We start from the raw sequence: 19,837 nt of genomic DNA, 5'->3' as shown, positions 1-19,837 counted from the left end.
TGACCATCGGGTTCTTGGTCACTTCCATGACCAAGGCCCTTCTCCCCCGATTGCTCAGTTAGACCGGGCGGCCAGCTCTCGGAAGAGTCTTGGTGTTTCCAAATGTCTTCCATTTAAGAATAATGGAGGCCACTGTGTTCTTGTGGACCTTCAATGCTGCAGAAAGTTTCTGGCGCCCTTCTCCAAATCTGTGCCTCGACACAATCCTGTCTCGGAGCTGTAGAAATCAAGTTGTAGAAACATCAATGGATTGATGATCAATGGAAACAGGATGCACCTGAGCTTAATTTCAAGTCTCATAGCAAAGGGTCTGAATACTTATGTAAATAAGGTATTTCATTTTTTAATAAATTTTCAAAAATGTCAAAAAACCTTTTTTCGCTTTACCATTATGGGGTATTGTGTGTAAATTGATGAGGATTTTTATTTTATTTGATACATTTTAAAATAAGGCTGTAACGTAACGAAATGTGGAAAAGGGGAAGGGGTCTGAATACTTTCCGAATGCACTGTATAGTGATAAGGTATCTGAGGACAACTTTATTCTGTGAGGTATATGAGGACAACTATGATGTATATGCAGTGAGGTGAAATAGCGGGAAATCAGATCAGTTCATCAAGGATGGAATGCTACTGTACCATGGCTATCCTCATAACCACAGCTGTACTTTGAGTCAGCTGTACAGAAGTCAAATCACATTTACTTGGTCACATACATATTTAGCAGATGTTATTGCGGGTGTGGGGATATGCTTGTGAAATACTGCAAAGTTGCTTAGGAGCCAGGAACAGGGCGTCCATGTCTTGGTGCCATCTTGTCATAGTGTGTGTGTGTGTGTGTGTGCATAAGCGCATTCATTTGTGTGTTTAGGAGGATGTTGAACCGTGTGTGTTTGGCAATGTTCCCTGACAGTGTTTCAAACACTCTCCTGGTGAATGTCTGTGGGCATGACTACCTCTGCACTGTCCATATTACTGTCTCACTCCTCACTACGTTATATGGCAGACTCCACAGGGCCTCATACCTACACTTGTTCTATTTCACTGCACTCTGTTTCAATGTGTCCACTAGTAGTGGGTAAGCATGAGGGCCCACTCTGAGCACTCTCTCTCTCTCTCTCTCTCTCTCTCTTTCTTTCTCTCTCTTTCTCTCTTTCTCTCTCTTTCTCTCTTTCTCTCTCTCTCTCTCTCTTTCTATTTCTTTCTTTCTTTCTTTCTTTCTTTCTTTCTTTCTTTCTTTCTCTCTCTCTCTCTCTCTTTCTCTTTCTCTCTCTCTTTCTCTTTCTCTTTCTCTCTCTCTCTCTCTCTCTCTCTCTCTTTCTCTTTCTCTCTCTCTTAATGAGTGACAAGTGACTAAAACAGTGAATGGGTGAGAATCCTTCAGAGGACCATTGTGTAGACAAACAAACACACACACACACACACACACACACACACACACACACACACACACACACACACACACACACACACACACACACACACACACACACACACACACACACACACACACACACACACACACACACACACACACACACACATACACATATACACACACATTAATAAAAACACAACCACATATCCCATTCAATATTAGGCTGGAGCCAGGGCTTGGGGCAAGCTGCTTGGGTCAGTGTGGCAGAGCAGAGTGGAGCCTCATGATGAGAACAGAATGGAGACGGAGTTGGACCACGCCCCCAGACGGACCACGCCCAACCTCTTACATCATTCTAGTTCTCCCAAGCCTGGGAACTGAACGCTCTCCAAGGCAAAGACTCTCTCTCTCCCTCCCTCGGATCCCTCGCTTTGTTTTCTTTTAATCCTAGACATTCCTCTTGCACTCAGAGTGGGCCAGTCAGTGTAGTGTAGTGGAGGGGCCCTAACACGGGCATGCGAGGACACTTTAGCTGGGAGGAAGTCAGTTCACATCATATAAACATGCAGGGACACTGTTTATTTTAATGTGGCTAGAAGTGCACACGGCTCTGCCATGACTCAAGCATACGTCACTTCATACAGGAATCTTTGTCATGGTTTTCGTGACAGTCTTAATCTTGGCCTGCCTGCGTGAGTATGAGGGGGGGGGGGTAGAATGAGGATAGGGCTATATGTTGGGGATGTTGGCATGGGGAGGGGAGGGAAGGGGTGAGGAGGGAAGGGGTGGGTGAGGAGTGGGGGTCTGTAACTCTGCAACTCCACACAGGAAACAGGAGGAGTGTCTAGCCAGATGACAGGATGGAATTGGAGGAGATTGACTGCTGCTTTTTTCTTTTTTTGGTTCAGCATATTGAACAACTGTAACTCACTAAATGGGACCTTCTTTAATATAATTTTTACATATCCTAAGTGTCCAAAGGATGTCACTATGTTTCTAGTTAGAATTGCAGCATAATGAATATCCCATACAGAACTGAACAGACCTCTTTTGAGGGTTATGTGTATTACACCACATGCATAGCCTACATGCATAACCACCACTTTACTCCATACAACATCCGCATCGACCTAAAGGCTAGAGCTGCCGCTTTCAAGGAGCGGGACGCTTATAAGAAATCCCGCTATGCCCTCAGACGAACCATCAAAAAAGCAATGTGTCAATACAGGATTAAGATTGAATCCTACTACACCAGCTCTGACGCTCATTGGATGTGGCAGGGCTTGAAAACTATTACGGACTACAAAGGGAAACCCAGACGCGAGCTGCCCAGTGACACGAGCCTACCAGATGAGCTAAATGCATTTTATGCTCGCTTTGAGGAAAGCAACACTGAAGCATGCATGAGAGCACCAGCTGTTCTAGATGACTGTGTGATAACACTCTCGGTAGCCGATGTGAACAAAACCTTTAAACAGGTCAACATTCACAAAGCCGCTGGGCCAGACGGATTACCAGGACGTGTACTCAAAGCATGCACGGACCAACTGTCAAGTGTCTTCACTAATATTTTCAACCTCTCCCTGACCAAGTCTGTAATACCAACATGTTTCAAGCAGACCCCCATAGTCCTTGTGCCCAAGGAAGCGAAGGTAACCTGCCTAAATGATTACCATCCCGTGGCACTCACGTCGGTAGCCATGAAGTGCTTTGAAAGGCTGGTCATGGCTCACATCAACAGCATCCTCCCAGACACCCTAGACCCACTCCAATTCGCATACCGCCCAAACAGATTCACAGATGATGCAATCTCAATCGCACTCCACACCGCCCTTTCTGGGGCGGGGCCCCTCACTGGGGCCCCTCAGGGGTGTGTACTTAGACCCCTCCTGTATTCCCTGTTCACCCACAACTGCGTGCCCAAACACGACTCCAACACCATCATTAAGTTTGCTGATGACACAACAGTGGTAGGTCTGATCACCGACAACGATGAGACGGCCTATAGGGAGGAGGTCAGAGAACTGGCAGTATGGTGCCAGGACAACAACCTCTCCCTCAATGTGAGCAAGATAAAGGAGCTGATCGTGGACTACAAGAAAAGGCGGGCCGACAGACCCCAATTAACATAGATGGGGCTGTAGTGGAGCGGGTCGAGAGTTTGAAGTTCCTTGGTGTCCACATCACCAACGAACTATCATGGTCCAAACATACCAAGACAGTCATGACGAGGGCACGACAAAACCTTTTCCCCCTCAGAAGACTGAAAAGATTTGGCATGACTCAAAAGGTTCTACAGCTGCATCATTGATCATTGAGAGCATCCTGACCGTTTGCATCACCGCGTGGTATGGCAACTGCTCGGCATCTGACCATAAGGCGCTACAGAGGGTAGTGCGAACGGCCCAGTACATCGCTGGGGGCAAGCTTCCTGCCATCCAGGACCTATATAATAGGCGATGTCAGAGGAAAGCCCATAAAATTGTCAGAGACTCCAGTCACCCAAGTTTTATACTGTTTTCTCTGTTACCGCACGGCAAGCGGTACCGGAGTGCCAAGTCTAGGACCAAAAGGCTCCTCAACAGCTTCTACCCCCAAGCCTGCTGATCAATTCATAAAAATCGCCACCGGACAATTTATATTGACCCCCCCCTCCTCCCTTTTGTACACTGCTGCTACCCGCTGTTTGTTTGTTACCTATGCATAGTCACTTTGCCCCCATCTACATGTACAGATTACCTCAACTAGCCTGTACCCCTGCACACTGACTCGGTACCGGTGCCCCCTGTATATTGCCTCGTTAGTGTTATTCTTATTGTGTTACTTTTTATTGTTACTTTTTATTTTAGCCTAGTTGGTAAATATTTTCTTATTCTTGAACTGCGCTGTTGGTCAAGGGCTTTTAAGTAAGCATTTCACGGTAAAGTCTACACTTGTTGTATTTGACGCATGTGACAAATAAAGTTTTATTTTGATTTAATTTGACATACATTACCATCACCATTCATCATTCCTGCTCCTGCCCCCCAGTCACCTCTGACCTTTCCCTTATCCTCTAACCCTATTTCCTCCACTTCCTCTCCTCCCCATCCTCATTTCACCACTCCTCCCTTCTCCCTCTCTCACCATTCCTCTCTCTTTTCACCCTCTCATTGCCAATTGTTTGCAGCAATTCAGATGAAAGAGAATCTTCCGGCTATTGCATCCCATTTCACCACAGTCAGCACTACCCTATTGTACTCTGCTATCCCTCTCAGGAAACTGGACTATATCAGGACAATACAGGATGGAGGGAGGGAGAGATATGGAGGGGTAGAGAGAGAATTGAAGAGATGGGAAGGGTGGGAATGTGAGGTAATGGGAGAGAAGGGGACAGAGAGAGGTTGAGGGTGAAAGGTATAAGGTTTAAGTGAATGGGAAGCTGGTATGGACCAGTCTTTGTTGCATGATGTATCTTACCTTATGCTCACAATCAGGATATAGGGCGCAATCTAAGAAATAAATGTATGACCTAGTTTTTCTTTCTGCTTGCATTATGTATTTATATTGATGTGTGTATTTTCTGTACTTTATGTCATTCAGGGCTCATCTGTAAACGAGACCTTGGTCTCAGTATGACTCCTTGATAAAATAAAGGTTAAATAAATCAAATAAAGATTCATATCCAATCTACATTATGATGCCCATGGTTTTCTGTTCATGTTAAAGCCTCCTGACCTCCACTACCACTTAAAATGTCTTCATACTCATGCTAAGCCCCAACATAATGTGTTGCTTATATGGTAGACAGTGATGTAAGTGGAAGGCCCAGTGTTAGCATCATGACCCCGAATGTAGTTTAGCACCTAAAAAACGAACCTAAGGCGTGTCAAACATGCTGTCCATGGGCTGTGTGCAGCCTGCCATGATGTAACACTAACACCAAGCAACACTTGCCTCTTGGATTATTTCAGAAGATTTGATGTTGGAGAAACAACACTCCACACAATGGAATTAGGTCATTCCTAGCATCAGATTGTTTTGTTCAAGCACCGCAGGTGAAAAGTGAGTGACCCTCTGGATAATTGCCTTTGTAGAAATGGTCCCTTAGGCAAAGTAAGTGACAGCCCTGCACCAGCTGATGACTGCATATACTCATCGCTGTAGAGCTCCAAGCAAGCAAAGCTTCCTGAACCATTCTATTGGGTGCTGCTGCAGTCAGTAGTTACATGATGATTTTAAGCCCTCATCTGAGCAAACAAAGGTGTGACATATGTTGAGGATCAGAAGGGATGGCTGACATACAGGAAGGAGTTTCTATCCCATCGTTTGGTAATCCTAAACACCACCACCACCTGACTAACCCGGAGAGATGGATAGCATGGTGCTCTCTGTCATGTTCACTCACACTAATCACTGGAAATGCTCAAGTCACATTAAGTGAGCAGCACGTTTGTGAATTCTGCTGGTGATTTCCCACTTGGAGGATAAAGATACTTTGTGTGCGTATTTTCACTGGACTAAATAGTACCAATTAATCAGAATATGGGAAGTCAGAGGGGGGATGGTTCCTTGGGTAGTACATCTACCCCCTTCACACTGAACTGGGGTTATGTCTCAGAGGTCACAGCAACCAAGCCCCTCAGCTACAGCTCCATACGCTACACTGTGACACACAAACACAGAAATAGGCTGATCCAGGCAGGGCCAGCTGTGCCCTCACCCAGACAGGCCCACACAGTTCTGTTGGGGTTTGTGTATAAAGTGCTTGTCCATGCGTGCTCATTATATAAGGGTTTGTGTAAGGCATTTTCATTAACGCACTCATGCGTCACGTCTATGCTTTGCATATAGCTCCATTGGTCATTTTCACAGAACATTTGATCTAATGGAAACACTTGAGTAAATGAGGGATACAAAGGATATTGAAAGCAGGTGTGGTTCCTGAGTTAATTAAGCAATTAACATCCCATGATGCTTAGAGTCATGTATACAAATGCTGGGCAGGCCATTATTTTGGCTACCATGGCTATGCCCCCATAGGATGACAATCCCTCCATCCACAGGGCACGAGTGGTCACTGAATGGTTTGATGAGCATGAAAACGATTCAAACCATACGCCATGGCCTTCTCAGTCACCAGATCTCAACCAAATTGAACACTTATAGGAGATTCTGGAGCGGTGCCTGAGAGCGTTTTCCACCACCATCAACAAAACACCCAATGATGGAATTTGTTGTGGAAGAATGGTGTCACATCCCTCCAATAGAGTTCCAGACACATGTAGAATCTATGCCAACGCACATTGAAGCTGTTCTGGCTCGAGGTGGCCCAACGCCCTATTAATAACACGCCTTATGTTGGTGTTTCCTTTATTTTGGCACTTACCAGTGTGTAAGATTATGTCTGCAATGCAATGAATATCTGTTTTTTCACCGTCTAGACTAAAATGAACAGAAAATGGCAACCTATTAATGAAACTAAGGATTTTCTGAATAATTGCTCCAATGCAGATACATGTTGTTGTGTTTTTCACATTTTGAATTTTACGTACCAGTACTTAACATTCAAAGATTCAACAAGCTTGTTTGTCTGAGAAGATTGGTGGTGATTCAGTCCTTGGGCAGAGAGAGAGACAGGAAGAGAAAGATACACAGGGAGATTGAGATAGATCTATATCCCCTGTCTGTCAGAGTCATCAATTACAGAGTAACTGTATAGGCCTATGTGAGTATATAGAATGTAGAAAAGCTGAAGCACCATGCTGTATCAATATCAGTATCCTCCTCCTCACCACCACCACCACCACCACCACCACCACCACCACCACCACCACCACCACCACCACCACCACCACCACCACCACCACCACCACCACCACCACCACCACCACCACCCCCACCACCACCACCCCCACCACCACCACCACCACCACCACCACCACCACCACCACCACCACCACCACCACCACCACCACCACCACCACCACCACCACCACCACCACCACCACCACCACCACCACCACCACCACCACCACCACCACCACCACCACCACCACGCTCATGTGACATGGCCTGCAGTAGAATGGATGCCCCTGGAGACCCTCAAACACCCTGGTCCCACTGGTATCTGCAGTCTATATACTGTGTGTCTGTATAATTGACATAATATATATTAATATGGGTCTGTATGCAACCTCCTTATCCAGGGCTGAATGGTGACTCATGACGAGCAGTGTGTGAGACAAGACGAGACCTGAGCTGTGAACAGAGAGCAGGTCCCAGGAGAACACTTGTGCTTAAATAAGAAACATCTCCTCACGGTGTCAATTCTTCTTACATTTTACGCAGATTACAATTCGATCATACTTATTTGGAAAGTTATAATTCAATTTACTTTATGTAGAGGAGGCTTTGAAGTTTGGCAGCCAGGGGATTTGAAACTACCCAGGTGGGTCTGTTAAGCCAGTGACAGAGTGCATTGAGACATGATCTGTCTCTCCTAATCCACTGGAAAGTAGGGCATGCTTCTTGGTGTCAGGCGTGCTGCGCACATCATGACGCAAAAGTTGTTGATTGAAGATGCACCTCATACTGTATCTGTGGAGAGTATACATTTACATTTTGTGGGATTTAAGAAAAAGACAGGGTGGAGAAAGAGAGAGAGGAGGGAGAGAGAGGGGGGCAGAGAGAGCAAGAGGGAGGGAAAGAAGAGAGAGAAAAAGAAAGATAGGATCTGTAACCAAATATTTAAATAACATTGTCTTAATGACGACCCCTACAGTATAGGCCTACAGACACACTTAGGCCTAGAAAAAGGACCCTTTCTGATTTCTAATTGGTCTCATTAATTTGTAACACCATACCCTTTTCCTGTACTGTTGTGTATGGAGATAGGTTAGGTGAGACACACTGTTAATAACCTGGCGGTGAAGGATCAAATAGTCTGAGTGATGTGAGTGTGTGGTCTGTGTGTAAACCATAAAGCAAATAGCCTTTATCAGGGGCATGGACAACTGTTTATTGAGGTTTGTGCAACATTCCTTTCAAATGCAATTACACACCAGTTTGCCTGCAGGAGCTGCTCTCTCTCTCTCTTGCTCTCTTTCTCTCTCTCTCTTTCCCTGAGCAGCAGACAACTGCCCACCCCCACTCCATATGAGACACATGTTTATGTGCGCTCAGTGGAAAACAGATGATATTCCACATTAACATTTTAATAAAAATAGTATTAGACTATACTACACAGGACAAATGATGCAAAAATAATAATAAGTGATGTATTTCTTCAAATTGGATCGGATTATTTCATTTAACATTTTGATTTTCACAACAACAAAAAACCGCACAAAATGACTCCAAAGACGCACGGGCATCAAAACCATACAAAACAGCTAGCAGACACGGTAGTTGACTCGTCACGTGTGTGTGTCTGTCCCTGCCGGAGTCCGTTGTGAATTTGAGGAGCGCCTGTCTGACTCAATAGTGAGTAAAATCAGACGGCGAATCACGGGAACCCACGTGTGGTGCTAGGGCGCATCGTGAAAGCGCACGCTTAATCCAGCGATCCGTGGGATTGGGCAGAGGGAGTGGAGGTTGGGTTTGGAAAAAAAACACGGTTGGTAGAGTTGAGAGTCAAACTTATTGGCTCAGATATTTGTGCAGCCACGTCCTCTCTTGCTAACCTCCACCCTCAACGCGGAGCTGTCCATTGGCACTGGTGCTGAAACGCGTAGGTTCTCAATCCCTCACAGCGGTGCGAGACAGAGTGTCGAGAGTAAAACATTTGGATGATTGTATTGACTTTATCCATATATTTCTGAGAAGCTTTGGTGGATATCCATTGATTTACTCAGCTTTCATCAAGAGCGCATCAAAGGTCCACGTTCTGACCCGGTCAGTTAACGGACTCTAAGAGGCAGAAATATGGCTTTTCTGGTGAAACAAATGGTGGGAGGGCATGTGAAGAATCTAACCGGGGGTTTGACTGAGGAAAAGCCCGAAGGAGAGAAATCGGAAGCCGCAGCGGCAGGAATGACCCAGGAGGAATTTGAACAATATCAACAACAGTTAGAGGAGGAAAAGTAAGAACAAACCCAAGTTTATCGATCAATTTGAATAGCCTATAGATTTTGAAAGGGTTACGTACTATAAAGCGGCATTTATTCTGTGTAATGTCCAATGTAAAGACGCTGCTGAGCGCGTGCCTTCACTAGCCCCAGTGCGCCATGCACTATTTTACGCATCAGTGGGATCCACGGCGTGCTCCCGAGCTCACCACACAGCTGCTACACTCGATAAATGAGTTTTCTTTCAGGTTTCAAGAATTAGGCTATATAGGACGGTTTTCCATTGGAATTCTTGCAATAGCCTAGAAACAAAAATGTGTAAGTAATCACAGTGAGTTTAATGCCCAATTATATTGTAAAACGGACTCGTTTTCCAATAGGCATATACTAATGACAATTGATAATTGTCTTCAGATTCATTCTAGAACATGAATTCAGTTACTTTTATGTAAATTTATCTCAAAATGTATTGATGTAACATTTTGAATATCTTCCTCAATGAGCTCCCCCCTTTTATGCATGTCCCTGTGATGTAGGCCTCCATTTTAATTTTGTTCACAAAGAGTAGACACCTCAACAGAATAAATTAGTCTGATGTGAGTATCTCTGATCTTGAAATGTATTTTTATCTGGGTATAACAAAGAAACCCATTGCCATAGCCATAGGATGTCCTCTGTCCATATCATAAAACATCTGATAATTGAATTGACTTCACTTCAAATTCCCCTATGTGAGAGGAGAAGATTTTTTATTTATTTATTTAACCTTTATTTAACCAGGTAGGCAAGTTGAGAACAAGTTCTCATTTACAATTGCGACCTGGCCAAGATAAAGCAAAGCAGTTCAACACATACAACAACACAGAGTTACACCTGGAGTAAAACAAACATACAGTCAATAATACAGTAGAAAAATAAGTCTAGATACAATGTGAGCAAATGAGGTGAGATAAGGGAGGTAAAGGCAAAAAAGGCCATGGTGGCGAAGTAAATACAATATAGCAAGTAAAACACTGGAATGGTAGATTTGCAGTGGAAGAATGTTTAAAGTAGAAATAGAAATAATGGGGTGCAAAGGAGCAAAATAAATAAATACAGTAGGGGATGAGGTAGTTGTTTGGGCTAAATTATAGATGGGCTATGTACAGGTGCAGTAATCTGTGAGCTGCTCTGACACCTGGTGCTTAAAGCTAGTAAGGGAGATAAGTGTTTCCAGTTTCAGAGATTTTTGTAGTTCGTTCCAGTCATTGGCAGCAGAGAACTGGAAGGAGAGGCAGCCAAAGGAGGAATGTCAAGATGTCAAGGTTTGAAACAGATGACTATAGAAAAGCTCATAAATCTGAACATATATCTTGTCCTGTGAAAAAAATACCCTTGAAATGTGTCTTATCATGTGCAGTGCCTCCACACACACCTGTATCTATATGAAAAGTATACTTCATTAAAAAGAAATGGGTAGTACTACAGGGCACTACCCTGGCTTAAGGTCACATGGCTCCAGGCTCCAGGACAAACAGCCTGTTTGCTGTTGACATGTCAGACATGGTGGAGCATCCACTGACTCCCCTCAGAGACTAGCCTCAACTGTCCACAGCCCACGTTGACCTCAATCCCATACCATCATACATTACACTGGGCTTCAGGGGAGGTGAGCTCTTATAATGTGGCTACCGCCATACAATAGATCATAGCACAAAGTCTGGTGTCAGTGCTCTGTATAATCCAAGGAGAATAGGGTTGTTGGAATGGGGTTGTTTGCGGTGGCATGTCATATATAATCATGTTATCAGGCACAGTAGTCACAATGACATCCCCTGGTTATATGATGCCCTTGAGAGGAGAAGACACAAGACTCGTCATCTCAGTGCCATCAGGCGCTCTACCATTGGCTGTCACAGAGAGCTGGCTTATGTGCTGCTGTGTGGTGGTTTACATGCTCATGTTCATTCATAGTGGGCAAGATAACAGTAATGCCACTGTGAATATACACTGAGTGAACAAAACATTAAGAACACCTGTTCTTTCCATGACATAGACTGACCAGGTGAATCCAGGTGAAAGCTATGATCCCTTATTGATGTGACTTGTTAAATCCACTTCAATCAGTGTAGATGAAGGGGAGGAGACAGGTTAAAGAAGGATTTTTACGCCTTGAGACAATTGAGACATGGATTGTGTATTTGTGCCATTCAGAGGGTGAAAGGGAATAACAAAATATTTAAGTGCCTTTGAACGGGGTATGGTAGTAGGTGCCAGGTGCATCAGTTTGTGTCAAGAACTGCAACGCTGCTGGGTTTTTCATGGTCAACAGTTTTCCATGTGTATCAACAATGGTGCACCACCCAAAGGACATCCAGCCAACTGTGGGAAGCATCCCTGTGGAACGCTTTCGATACCTTGTAGAGTTCATGCCCCGACGCATTGAGGCTGTTCTGAGGGCAAAAGGGGGTGCAACTCAATATTAGGAAGGTGTTCTTGATGTTTTGTACACTCAATATATATCCCCTCAGGGCCAGCCCTAGCCTTTTGGGGGACCAAGGCGAGATTTGGTTGGGGGGGCCCCAACCTCACAGGCAAAACATTTTAGTGCCCCCCCCCCCCCTTGACAGCGGAGAGAACATTTTGAAGTTTTAAAGCAAATTTCCTGAAATTCTATACATTTTGCCATGAATTTTCCCATGATATCTGAATGAGAGTGACTAACAAAACCAATTGGGGCCCCCTGGAGATCACCCTTCGTGCTCGATTGGTAATTTGGCCATGATTACTACAAGTTTAGATAGCTGGTTAGACTAATTTACCAATCTAAAAAATATTAGCTGACATGGGCTAATTGAGTGACTGTCAGAACAAGAGGAAAACTGCTGTGACCACCTATGTTGCTTATGCCCAGGGCTGGCCCTGCATCCCCTGCATGATAGGGATATGACCTTGTCATTGGCCATGCACATGTATCATGCCATTGTTTACAGTACTGTATGTATGCATCATGATGTCATGCTGTCATTCAGACCACACTGTTGGCATGATCACATAGGTCTCGTGACGTCACCTCGGTTCATGGAGTCTGCTTCGGAATGTTTGGTGCAAGATGTAGGTCTAGTATTGTCTTTTGAAAGAGTTTAATCCTATTCAGGTGTTTAAATCACATTTTTAGTGATGGTTTCAATCTGATTATTGGAAAATTAGGGACAAAGATGATTTGAGTAATACTAAGAGGGCTGCCACGGAAAAGACAAACTATCTCTTATCTGCCCTCTGCTGGAGTTATCAAATGGGTAGTATTGCAGTATTGCTGTACGTGGTGGTGAAGTATAAATATCTGATTTACCTCAACATAAGGCTTGCAGTATGATGATATTTGTATGGTGGTGTAGGGCAGAGGACATGGTGATGGGGTGCTGTGGTGTCTGGGTGTGCTGTAGAGTGAGGTGATCCAAGGTTGTGTAGATTCACTGGTTTGGCAGCTGTAAAAGGAGGTGTGCTAGTCAGTCAGTGTTCTGGAGTGGATTAATCCTAGGTTCTGGGTTCAGAGGGTTTAGAGTTCTGTAGAGTGGTGTGGTCCTAGGTTCTGGGGTCAGAGGGTTTAGAGTTCTGTAGAGTGGTGTTGTCCTAGGTTCTGAGTTCAGAGGCTGTAGAGTTCTGTAGAGTGGTGTTGTCCTAAGTTCTGGGTTGGAAGGGTGTAGAGTTCTGTAGAGTGGTGTTGTCCTAGGTTCTGGGTTGGAAGGGTGTAGAGTTCTGTAGAGTGGTGTTGTCCTAGGTTCTGGGTTGGAAGGGTGTAGAGTTCTGTAGAGTGGTGTTCTCCTAGGCTCTGGGTTGGAAGGGTGTAGAGTTCTGTAGAGTGGTGTTGTCCTAGGCTCTGGGTTGGAAGAGTGTAGAGTTCTGTAGAGGGGTGTGATCCTAGGTTTCTGTGGGTTCACTAAGTTGGCAGCTGTAGAAATAGGTGAGTGCTAGTCAGTCAGTGAGTCAGTCAGTCAGTCAGTCAGTCAGTCAGTCAATGCTGCTCTACATCCCAGAAGTCTGAATATAATTCCCCAGTAGAGCAGTGGACCGGCAGTAGACTGCATCTGGATCTCACTGCAAGAGCAAAGCCTCTCTCTGTCGTTCTCCCTCTCTCTGCCTCCCTCCCTCCTCCTCTACCCCCAGGTGTTACTGCTGCTTGTCCACCTTCTGTTGGCCTGGACTCTTGAGTCAGAGTGCAGCTCAGCACAGGGCTCCCTGTGTTCTTTTCTTTCAGCCCTCACTATGAGATCCACAGTGGTATAAAAATCTAATATTGTCACATACACCAGATAGGTGCAGTGAAAGGTGTTGTTTACAGGGTCTGCCATAGTAGTACGGCGCCCTGGAGCAAATTAGGGTTAAGTGCCTTACTCAAGGGCACATCGACAGATTTTTCACCTTATCGGCTCAGGTATACGAAGCAGCGACCTTTTCATTACTGGCCCAACACTCTAACCGCGATGGCTGAGCTATGTGGTTAATAGTAACCAATGAATTTGTGCATTTGTGATACATCGCATTACAAACAAATCTAACAACGTTCCATACTAAAGACCAAGACATGTTAACATTACAAAAAGCCTTATGGATGATTTAAATTATCTTTATAGCATCTGTCCTCACATTGCCACTAATGCTGTTAAAACCTTAATCCTTCAGTCTAATTATGGAGGTGGACTGAAGGAGGCGTTTGTTATGAAGCGTCAACTTCAAAGCCTCGAGATTATCCCACCATTGCAGACGTTATGTGTGTGTGTGTGTGTGTGTGTGTGTGTGTGTGTGTGTGTGTGTGTGTGTGTGTGTGTGTGTGTGTGTGTGTGTGTGTGTGTGTCAGTCAGTGTGTGTGTGTGTGTGTGTGTGTGTGTGTGTGTGTGTGTGTGTGTGTGTGTGTGTGTGTGTGTGTGTGTGTGTGTGTGTGTGTGTGTGTGTGTGTGTGTGTGTGTGTGTGTGTGTGTGTGTGTGTTTAATCCACTGTTAACCATTGTTAACCATTTTCTCTCTGGTTTTCCCCAGGCAGGAACGAGATGCTAGTTTTGCGCAGAAGAAAGCTGAGCGGGCAACAGTTAGAAGTCACTTCCGGGACAAATACAGACTGCCAAAGGTACATCCATTACTGATTCTGCATATTTGATTCAAGCATTTTCTTACTACATGTTATTACAGTTATTACAGGGTCAGATCTAGGTTGTGTCCTTGAAGCAAAAACACCATCCAAATGTGTTCTGTTTGTACTCTCTTTCCTTTCTCCCTATGTCTCAATCATCTCATTCCTCTCCCTTTCCTTTGCCCTCGCTCCCTACACCCTCTCCCACTGGCCTGTGTGTTTGTGTTTGTGTTTCTGTCTCCACTGTGTGTGCGACCCAGAATGAGCTGGATGACACTCAGATCCAGCAGGCGGGGGATGACGTGGAGCTGCCCACAGAGCTAGCCAAGATGATCGCTGACGACAACAAGGAGGAGGCGTCCAAAACGTCTGTCCTGGGCCAGCTGACCAACATCCAGAATGTGGACATGGACCAGCTGAAGGACAAGGCCCAGGCCACGCTGGAAGACCTCAAACAGTCTGCTGAGAAGTGCAATCTCATGTGATCTGGCTGGCTGACTGAATTCCTGCTCTCTCTCTATCTCTCCCTCCCTTACTCTCTTTATCTGTACAACAAAGGATCTATGTAAGATATCATATGATCTATGATCATGTACAAACGTTGATAGTCATGTTGCTTTGAATACACACACATACAGTCAACACTGCCTCACACACACAAACATACTGCAGCAGCTTCTGGCCAAGGAATCAGAGTAAACACTGTCTAAGCTGTGGGGGAATCAGAGTAAACAATGTCTAAGCTGTGGGGGAATCAGAGTAAACACTGTCTAAGCTGTGGGGGAATCAGAGTAAACACTGTCTAAGCTGTGGGGGAATCAGAGTAAACAATGTCTAAGCTGTGGGGGAATCAGAGTAAACACTGTCTAAACTGTGGGGGAATCAGAATAAACACTGTCTAAACTGTGGGGGAATCAGAGTAAACACTGTCTAAACTGTGGGGGAATTAGAGTAAACACTGTCTAAACTGTGGGGGAATCAGAGTAAACACTGTCTAAACTGTGGGGGAATCAGAGTAAACACTGTCTAAACTGTGGGGGAATTAGAGTAAACACTGTCTAAACTGTGGGGGAATCAGAATAAACAATGTCTAAACTGTGGGGGAATCAGAGTAATAGTCTTATGCCAAAGACCCTTCGCAGAAAAGCATTTAGACAATGGCACAAAGTATATCAACTAGTCATATTAAGTGTGAGACTAAATCAAACGTTCTTGTCTAGGGACCACATTCAGTACATTACAAACCAAGTGTCTGTTATATCTATCGCAGGCGTAAATGTATTTGCGGTTAGCCTGTTCTGTTGTCCATCTAGTCTATGGTCATTAACTCGTTGGGGCCTTGCTAAGAGACAGCTCGTCCTCTGTAATGCCAACCCATCTAACCTTTCAACTCTGGCCTTTAACCTGTCCTCATATTGACCCCTGACCTCTCCATCTCAGTGTTGTTTTGTGCTGGTGGTTTGGTGTCGTTTAAACGCTATGATATGTCAAATGCTGTCTTTGAAAATGTCATCCTCTGGCTGAGTGCTGGTCATAGTGTTTAATAAGTACACAATACTATGAACATATATGAACATATATATGAACATATAGTATTTGGTATTTGTCTGATTTGTTGTTGTATCACTAAATAAAGACGCAGGTGAGAGCAGGAGAGGGGTTTGTCAACCTTATTTGTATTACATTTACATTTAAGTCATTTAGCAGACGCTCTTATCCAGAGCGACTTACAAATTGGAAAGTTCATACATATTCATCCTGGTCCCCCCGTGGGGAATGAACCCACAACCCTGGCGTTGCAAGCGCCATGCTCTACCAACTGAGCCACACGGGACCACATTACAGTAATATACAGTATATATTTCTCAAATACAGTGGTTCATGTCTTGTAATAGTTGAACAGTCCTTTCGTGACATTACAGTAATTGCATTTGAAGAAAGGATGGTGAACATGCCTTAGTAGCTTGTTTTATGTGATAGCTACTTTGTGCTTTCTTGTCAGTTCCATGAAGCAAAACAAACAAGTGTGAATATAATTAATTCTTACTCAAGTCTTACAGAGCCTGATCACCTATACATATCTATCTGTATTAAAATGTGTGACCTGCGATGATACTTTAAAGCCAACAGCAAGACCTTTCATTTCCAGTCACCCTATGGGGTGATTCAGGTTGATATCATGATGATATTTCAGGAAGAGACATGTTGTTCATGATGTTTCTGTTTCCTGTCCACTCTTTGCTTCTTTTACATCATCTTTGTTTTTCAATGCTGTATGAAACGTATTGATTTTTGACTGACTGTTGAAACCATAATAAACAGATTTTTATAATGTATGCGTCATGTTTCTCCATTTGTTATCCAGCCAGTCTGACCATCTGGTCAGAAACTCCAGGACGGAAGATTTATAACATATAATTTACAGTAGCCATCGTTTGAGGCTATAAAACAAAACCTAATGTTCTGAACACTAGGTGGAGACAAAAATACAACGTCATCGGAATGTTTGTTGATTAGTGATTGTTGAATTAATGACAAACGGAATTTAATCCTTAATCCATATTAGCCCCTAATTATTATCATGAAATTATTATCATTACAATAATGAAAGGCCAAATGATTATGTTACAGTTGTTATAACCATTGTTATAACCACGTTCTTAAGTTAACCTTTATAATTATGTTTTTATTTTTTATTATAACCATTATTAGTGGCAACTTTACCTTCCAGTGAAGTCTGATAATAAGCTCAGCCATCTGGCAGAATCAATAGCTCTTTGCAAAAGTGTAGTGTTTTTCAGGGAGAAGCCAGCCAGAAACTGCTTTGTGACATTTCGAGACAGCCCGGGTGTCGCTACGGGTTTTTCCAATCGCTTTTTTCAAAACACGTTAGTTAGCATTTCAATAGCAGAGAAGCCTGAGCTATTGGTAGTTTTCAAGTGCGGTGTGAAAGGGGAGAGCTGTAAAATATATTGATGCTGAAACCTTCCTCTATTGATAGGCGCAGGGCGTGAACAATCTTCAGCCTAGAAAGACACTGTGCCACTGCATGGCCAATCTGACACAATTGGGGTGAAACGGGCCAGAAAATACTATTCTCTTCCATTCTGTTCCATCAATCAGGGCTTAAAAACTCACTAGAAAGAACAGCGTGAGGGAGAGTGAAAAGAGCGACAATTAGTAGAAGTTTAAGTGAAACCCTCACTGTGCGACGGTTTTCATAGAGGTTTCCCTCCTCGGGTTATCGCTAAAAAGGAACAGATTTGTTTTTTTCTGCACTTAAAATTGGAGCAGTGGGTGCAGATGTGAGCTTCTAGCAATGGAATGCTTTCTGTCGACTGCTAGGGGGCTTGTGTGCGCCTCACACTCACTACCTCCCCAAACGTTGACGTGTTTTGTAAGGGGGACCACACAGGTCGTGAGTTTCATTAAATTTATAAACATTTTATTTATCCTGTATGACGAGCAGATTGCCAAAAACTACTTTGCTATAGAAATGAGTCCCACGAACTCGTCAATGACGACCAATCGTTGACCAGGATTGTAAATGGGAGAGGGGGCAAGGAAAACTTTCCTTTCTTTTTCTGGAAAAGGAGGGGTGTTGTGGGGGAAAGATTAACGAAGCGTGAAGCGTAACTGCAAGAGGGGGACAAAGACACATAGCGAGAGAAAATGCTACAGTGAGAAGAGGCAGTCCTAATGAATTCAACCAAAATAGTATGGAATACAGAACATGGAAAATATGAAAGTTTTTTAAAGCCAAGAAAGTTGGACGTATTTTGAAAACAAGAGTAAAGAGTTATGCTTTCAAACGAGGGCACGAAATGTGGATAGTAGGTGTCCGAACTTTGGACTGCGCATGTGGTCACTTTTTGTTCCTTTTTTACTGACACGACTGTGACAGTTTTGCGGAGGATAGTGTTGCTTTGTTGCGTAGCTGACTCTATGCAAAGGATTTCAACATTTTTACTCATCCGTCCCAGACTGGATTCATTCTACCGCATAAAACGGACTGTTATTCCACAACTGTCAAGCGTGTATTGGAGAGGCAGAGGGATGTCTTTAGGTTTGTAGCTAGGCCTACTGAACACATTCATGTTTGGACCATGAAGGCTTACTAAACACATTTATGTTTGGACCATAAACGCCTCATACTAAATGGGTTTATTAGTTACATTACGTTTTAAATTCATCATAGACTTGGCTGTCCCGCACTAACTGGAGGAAAATGTGCGCATCGTCGAACTAGAGCTCTCTCCAGCATGAAAAGTTGGTGCAGCGCTCTGGCGCTCTTCTCATCGGTGCTGTTGGCGCTAGATGCCCAGTTAATATGTTGGCAAGCCCTGCTCCGATGCCACGAGGAGGCAGACTGTGAGCTTGCATATAGCCAGTATCTAGCCGCCTGTGAAGGAAACATCAGAGGCACCAGGAGGCAATGCCCCAGCCACTGTATCAACGCGTTGATAAGACTGAATCACACCCGCAATGGCCCTTACCTCGAGAGGTGTGACTGTGGTCAGGACATGGAGTGTAGGGATGCAAAGCGGGCGATTGAGCCATGCCTCCCCCGGAGGTATCCTGGAGACGCGGGGGGGATAGGATGCACAGAGGCCCGTCAACGCTGCGAGGACGACACCGGCTGCCACTCCTCCCTGACAGCCTACTTGTCTTACTGTGGGCAACTCTTCAACGGCAGGAAATGCTCGTCCAGGTGCAAGGCCACAATACAACAGATGCTATTCATCCCAAATGGCATGCTACTAAACCAGTGTGTGTGCGACGGGGTGGAAAGGCCGTTCTGTGAGGTAGTCAAGGAGAACATGAGCAAACTGTGCCAGATTGGAGACCACAGTGTTATTTCAGACCAGGCAGATATGGACGATATGTATGAGGATGAAGACTATGAGTCGAAAACAGAGGAGATATATCCTCCTGACTCAAATGTTAGTTCCCCGCAGCTGTCAAGCTATATGGCCTTATTATGCATCACTCTCGCACGGATATTCTTTTGAGAAATGAATGTGGCCTCTTGTTGTGACCTCTCAGTTGGACAGACAGGACAGTCTGCTCGGGGACGGGTCCAATCAAATGAGCACGTGGGTTTGATGTAGCGGAATACTATTTGCTACTAGTAATCTCCTATGGGCCTAATTTATTTTTCATATTTTGATGTGATGCCTTAATGCCTTCATCTGGGACACAAGAATTTACAGGACATTCAGACCACCAATTCAATTTGCAAACTAGGCCTAGGCTACTCATGAAATATCCTAGGTCGAAACTGTTCTGGAGTGTAAAGATCCA

The 19,837-nt window shown here is 44.3% G+C and overlaps 2 protein-coding genes across 2 annotated transcripts; both read left to right on the top strand.

The window, feature by feature from the left end:
* The first annotated feature begins 9,172 nt into the window (after positions 1-9,172).
* LOC139575859 (complexin-3-like) lies at positions 9,173-15,146 on the top strand. The gene is made up of 3 exons (XM_071401234.1): positions 9,173-9,441; positions 14,443-14,530; positions 14,794-15,146. Exons 1-3 carry the CDS (start codon positions 9,284-9,286, stop codon positions 15,016-15,018), a joined length of 471 nt encoding a protein of 156 aa, XP_071257335.1. The 5' UTR covers positions 9,173-9,283; the 3' UTR covers positions 15,019-15,146.
* Positions 15,147-18,650: 3,504 nt separating this feature from the next.
* Positions 18,651-19,675, top strand: LOC139575858 (growth arrest-specific protein 1-like). The gene has a single exon (XM_071401233.1). The coding sequence runs from the start codon at positions 18,796-18,798 to the stop codon at positions 19,543-19,545; it is 750 nt and encodes a 249-aa protein (XP_071257334.1). The 5' UTR covers positions 18,651-18,795; the 3' UTR covers positions 19,546-19,675.
* Positions 19,676-19,837: the final 162 nt, after the last annotated feature.

Source organism: Salvelinus alpinus, chromosome 5 (assembly GCF_045679555.1).
Source record: "Salvelinus alpinus chromosome 5, SLU_Salpinus.1, whole genome shotgun sequence".
Lineage (NCBI taxonomy): Eukaryota > Metazoa > Chordata > Actinopteri > Salmoniformes > Salmonidae > Salvelinus > Salvelinus alpinus.
This window is presented reverse-complemented; position numbering and strand designations above follow the sequence as displayed.

What these genes read in the sequence shown, in the direction of transcription:
- LOC139575859 (XM_071401234.1), top strand. Translation starts at nt 9,284, where the DNA reads ATGGCTTTTCTGGTGAAACAAATGGTGGGAGGGCATGTGAAGAATCTA. An exon ending in CAACAGTTAGAGGAGGAAAA is followed by an intron (nt 9,442 to 14,442) that starts GTAAGAACAAAC and finishes GGTTTTCCCCAG; the next exon opens with GCAGGAACGAGATGCTAGTT. An exon ending in ACAAATACAGACTGCCAAAG is followed by an intron (nt 14,531 to 14,793) that starts GTACATCCATTA and finishes TGTGCGACCCAG; the next exon opens with AATGAGCTGGATGACACTCA.
- LOC139575858 (XM_071401233.1), top strand. Translation starts at nt 18,796, where the DNA reads ATGAAAAGTTGGTGCAGCGCTCTGGCGCTCTTCTCATCGGTGCTGTTG.